We start from the raw sequence: 5,595 nt of genomic DNA, 5'->3' as shown, positions 1-5,595 counted from the left end.
CTTTTTGTGGTGTTATTGAAAATCAGAGGTAAAGATAAAAATCACCCTTTAGATCTTGGAGTTTGACACTTTCAAACGTCTTCAGTTCATCTAAACTACATAATTCATCAAACATCATTAAACCAGCTGAACACATCTGAGACAGAAAATAAATAGAGTGACTTTATTAGTAACACTGATGGTAAAGTAAAAATGGCAGCTAAACTTATTCCTCAAAGCAGTCCGATATTCAGTAAGAAAGCAGCGATTATGATTGAGACTTCAGTTTTGGGCCAAAAAGCTGCAACTCGTCAACAGTGAATGTTAAATGGCTTTATTTACAGTTACAGTCCTTAACAGACTTTTGCACATGTGCGAAAAAGCTATAAAATGTGAGTTTTTACGAAGAGAATTAAAACATCATGGCCCTGGTTCTCCAAAACCACTTCAACAACGGTTCCTGGCAGCTTTTTAAGCTGCTGAAGTCCATCTGCCCTGAAAGTTTCTGTTTTAAGTGACAACCTTTCCAGTTTTAGTTTCTCCAGCTGCAAACCACGGGATTCCCATTCAACAGAGTCAGCACACTTATCTCAGAGCGTAGTCTGCAGCTGGTATCATACACCAGGAGAAAGAGTCTTTGTGGTAACACTGATGACCCTAATCTGCACACAGTCTCTTTCGGTCTTTTAAAGCTCAGGACAGACATGTTCATTTAAACAATACCACATGCACCGTGACTTTAAAACACACACAGGTAAACTTTTCATAAACTAAAAAAGAAAACAACAATCTCTTATGTTTCACTTTGTACCTCTGTCTGGTGCGTCTTCAGGTGTTTTTATATCGTGACGATGCAGTCTGTCAGGCAACAGTTCACTTTTTGTGATGAAAAAACAAAGGAGATTTTGGTCTGCTGTCTCTTTTTGAGATCACACACACACACACACACACACACACACACGCACACACACACACACACACACACACACACAAGCATACACACACACATGCATACACACGCACACATAAATATTCACTGTTGGATCTTTGGTGACAAAAATTCATTGAAAGTCAAATGAAAATTTAAAAAGTCAGTAAAAATTTCACAAATGATAACAAACATGAAAGTTTTTCCTAAAATATTTGATCTTTTGCATCAAAAGTCTTAAATCTGAGATTTTGAGATTTGCCTTATAGAGTCTTGTCTTCAGTCTGAGGTAGGGCTGGGCAATAAGACCTAAAATCAATATCACAATATATTGAGGATTTCACCTCGATAACGATAAATGGACGATAACTACAGGTATGTGCAGAAACAAAACGTGTCCCCTAGATGGGGCTGTCACATGTATCACATTGAGTCACATTTTTACCTGACTCAAGGCGGTACAGCTTCTTAAAGGGACATGAATGCTGCCAACCTACACACATCTTTTCATTTTTTATTATCAAACTTATTAACATGGAAAACATTATCTCGATAAGAGTCAGAAATTTCGATAATGATACATTTTTTATTTATTGCCCAGCCCTAGTCTGAAGGATAAGCTAAGAGGATGAAAACAACAAACTAGTTCCCCTATAAAGTGCCTTTAACAAAACAATTTTCAGACACATTTTGTTGTCCTGTTCATGTTTCTGTACGTCGCTGTCACTAAGGATTTTTCAGCAGCTGTTTGGTTTGGATGGAGCACAAAATCCTGGACTGAGTTATTGGATGTTAATATCATTTCAGAATAATTTATGAACCATTAATGTGCTCGAACCTCTAACCTCTCAGGTTGACCAATCAGATGCAAAAACAGAAAGAATGAGATTCAAGTTGTTTCACGAATAAAACGATCAGCTGCATTAAGTCAAGATTTCCAGTTGGAACCACGAAGACTGGAATATAAAAACATACTTGCAGAAAAGTGCCTCAGGTGTCTTCATATGATGCTGAGTTTGATGGTTTGTTCCCAACAAAGAGAGTGATCTTTTTAAAAGTGGTTTTAGTTTGGTAGGAAACCTGGAGTTCAAAGGTCACGCTGATGTAAACAGCAGAAAACAAACGTGAAACTCCCTGTGAGTCTCCAGATAAGTTTGGAATCACCCACATGTCTGTGCTTTGATGGAGACAGGAACCAGTCTGAGTTCACGCTGTGACTCTGGAGACATTAAAAAAAAGAATCTGACCACCTGAAGGCAACAGATTAATGAATTACCGTAATTTGCACAAATGTTGCAATTTATCAGCAGTGTCAACATACAAATACCAGCTGCTTTGTATTGTTTTATAAATTTTGTGTCTCCAACAGTCACCGCTCACAGAGAAACGGGCTTTATCTGGAAATGTTTGTGTATGCAACACAAAACCCACAAATGGAGTTTAACGACTCGTCATTAAAACGCTACGAAGACAAAGAACAATAATACTGATGCTGGATTTGAAGAACGTCATAATTATGACAACATTATGATGTCACCATCAAAGACAAACCAGCCAATTAATGTTTAGTTTTCACTGGCTCTGGGAACAAAACCCATTAGTTTATATAATACAATTTTAAACAACATCCCATTAATTTAGCATCAATCTACAGGTTTTCTTTTATATTTAGAAATATTGATGAGATTCCAGTAATGCCCAATACCAGCTCAGTGGTCTAGCGGTATGCCCTGGGACTGGGAGGTCGAGACTCAGATCCAAATCAGGTCATACCAAAGACTTTGAAAATGAGACCCAGTACCTTCCTGCTTGACACTCCGCTTCAAGGAGTTGGATTAGAGGGTTAAACCACCAAAAAGCTCCCGAGTGTAACCGTGTCTGCAGCTCACTGCTCCTCCAGGGGATGGGTCAAATGTGTGATGATGACTAATGGGACTTAAACTTTATTAGCTCAGCTAATTATGAGAGAAGTCTTGATGTTTTTGCTGTAAACAGTCTACTAAAGCCAAATTACTACACAGAACATTTAACTTTACACGTCAGAATTCAAAAGCAGCTAAAAAAGAGCCAGTGACTCCTCACATGGGTCAATATTTGGTATAAATCCATAATCTGCAGAGCTTCTGAAAACCTCCCTGGCCTGTTCTCTCTGAGCGCTGAGCTTCTGATACCAACAGATGGCAGAACAACAAACAGCAATAAATAAAGCTGACTTTGTATAAATAAAAGTTTGGATTAAAATATTGCTAAAATCAGTCTTCATGTGATGAAGTCTTCATTTAAAAACCCTTCTGCTGTGTTTTATTTTCAGGAAATGTGTCTGATTTTCACAGCCCCTCAGCAGAGACCAGGTGGACGCTGCAGGTCTCTGTCGTCACACAGCTATGAAGAAGCGTGTAGCTACATTAAAGCCACTGCCGGCTCCTCTGAGCACATTCACAGTCCCTCAGCGGGTTTCCTGAGCTGGACCAAAAGCGGGGATGAGAGACGATGGAGGTCTGTGTTTACAGGTAAGGCTCTCCAAACGTCCGGCGACACTCCATGACGCCCGTGCTCGGAGGACGATCACAGTTATGGGTCAGCTTCACCAGGGGCGGCGTCAGGCGGTCGTATGCCAGCTTGTACTCACGATCAAAGGCGTCTGAGGAGAGACGAGGAAACGTCAGGGGGGCGGAGCTTGTCTTACCATACCATACCATAGTTTATTTATACAGCACGTTTCAAACGCAGCATGGGAGCTGTCCAAAGTGCTGCACAGGCTAAAACAAAACACGACCGTTCTAAGAAACTAAAACAGAAGATAAAAATACCAGTCAAAAGCAGATAAAACATGATGAATACTAAGAACACATTAAAACAATGGCACAATAAAACACTAAAACGAGTCACTGTCTAAAAGCCAAATCGTAAAAGTGGGTCTTTAAACGAGATTTAAAAACCGCCAGTGATGGAGCCTGCCGAACTTAGTCTGCATTCTAGCAGGGAGACTAAACTTTGTAAAGCAGAAGAGAGCAGGAGGACAGCGTGGAGGCCAAACAGGTCTTTGGTCTGAAATCTGACTTACCAATGTCGATGTTATCTTTTCCCAGAGCCACCAGGGAGAGGAAGAGGATGTCCCGGTACAAACTCCTGTGGAAAAGAGTCACGTGGAAACAAAACCAGTGATTTAATCATACGTAGTGCTGCCATCACCACTCTGGTGTTTAATTGAAGGCGGAGGCTGTTCCATGACTACTTCAACAACATAATTATTTATGGATTTGCTTTAAAACACAAAGAAGCTACACTTCCTACTGACCTTTGCCTCTTGACCCCGAGTGCTCTGTCGAGGAGCTGCAGCAGCTGAGCCATTGGCCGGCTGACGTCGTTCCTCTGGATGTTCTTCACCACGCTCTGCAGCAGATCCTCGCTGAATGGCTTCTCCTCCTCTGGGATAAGCCGGGACACGGGGTAACCCACGTCTACGGGGACACACGAACAGACATCAACAGTGGCTTTATGCTGGTTGTGATACACACAAAGGACAAACGCACAATGAGGGTGGATTACATCCCAGTTCAGTGACTACAGCACAGAAACCAGCTGCTCCACAGCAACATTCATCTTTTTATTGCAACTTTTAAAAGCTGGACAACAAGCCGATGAGGACACTGACAGGAAAACAGCTGTACAGGTACAAAACAACTCCTGCATGGATTATAACTCATGTTCATTCCAACACTGAAACAGAAGCAGATTTCCCACAAACATCACTGCACACCACCAGGCAAACAAAAGAACAGAAAGCAGGTCTGATGTGTGACACAACACAAACAAGAGCAGGACCTCTGAGTCTGAGATGAACACTCACTTTCTAACAACAGAGCACAATTAAGTCCTGGAAGACAGAGCAGACAGAGCCTGTTAGCATGTGGAGCAGCCCACAGCTCAGCTACAGCAGGATGATCAAAACCAGACGAGTTATTGTTAGTCTGATCAGTCCTCCAGATGCTCTGCTGACGTTCCACAATACAGTCAAGAATAATAATGAGACACCGCTAATCAGCCTGCTCCGGCTGCATCAACTACCACCTTCTGATGCTTTAAGAACAGTTAAAGCAGTATTTCTCAATTAGTGAGGCGTGCCCCAGAATTCATTATTTTTTTTAGCATAATTCGTTCTAAATGGAATGCTACACCACACCCAGTCACTAGGTGGCAGCAGCGATCTAACTTATCAATAAGCTGCCCTTTTAACCCAGCAGAAGAAGACCGACCACCCGACCACCCACCCACACGCCCACGCACGCACGCACGCACGCACGCACACACACACACACACACACACACACACACACACACAACGGGTGCCCCAGTGAGCTGATGGAGGAATAGAGATGTAGAAGTTTCTGACAGTGAAAAGAAAATCGGCGGAGACGTAAGAGGCAAGTAGTGAAAGTAGCCGGCAAAAAAAGACCAGAAAATATGACAAAGCCGGCGTAGCGCTGGGATTTACCGTGAACACGGTCGGAAATGAAGAAAGACCCATTTGTGTTTTCTGCCTAAAAACTTTGGCAGCTGACAGGATGAAAGCCAACAAGTTAAAGCGGCACCTGGAGACCTTACACCCCAGTTATATTAGCAAGCCCTTGGACTTTTCCACCAGCTAAACTAAATGTTTTCATACAAAACAGAAAAACATGCAATGA

General features: G+C 42.0%; 1 protein-coding gene across 8 annotated transcripts in view; it reads right to left on the bottom strand.

The window, feature by feature from the left end:
• Positions 1-297: 297 nt before the first annotated feature.
• LOC107381832 (C-myc promoter-binding protein) overlaps positions 298-5,595 on the bottom strand; it is a 92,583-nt gene continuing 87,285 nt past the window's right edge. For all 8 annotated transcript variants that reach the window (XM_070554929.1, XM_015953729.3, XM_054732199.2 and 5 more), the window contains 3 exons: positions 4,206-4,368; positions 3,972-4,036; positions 298-3,548 (listed from right to left, as the gene is read on the bottom strand). In XM_070554929.1, the coding sequence (XP_070411030.1) occupies positions 3,412-3,548; positions 3,972-4,036; positions 4,206-4,368 (365 nt within the window). In that variant the 3' untranslated portion in view covers positions 298-3,411. The remainder of the gene's footprint in view (positions 3,549-3,971; positions 4,037-4,205; positions 4,369-5,595) is intronic.

Source organism: Nothobranchius furzeri, chromosome 9 (genome assembly GCF_043380555.1).
Source record: "Nothobranchius furzeri strain GRZ-AD chromosome 9, NfurGRZ-RIMD1, whole genome shotgun sequence".
In the NCBI taxonomy this organism is placed as follows: domain Eukaryota; kingdom Metazoa; phylum Chordata; class Actinopteri; order Cyprinodontiformes; family Nothobranchiidae; genus Nothobranchius; species Nothobranchius furzeri.
The sequence above is the reverse complement of the archived record's forward strand: the minus strand, read 5'-3'. Positions and strand labels throughout refer to the sequence as shown.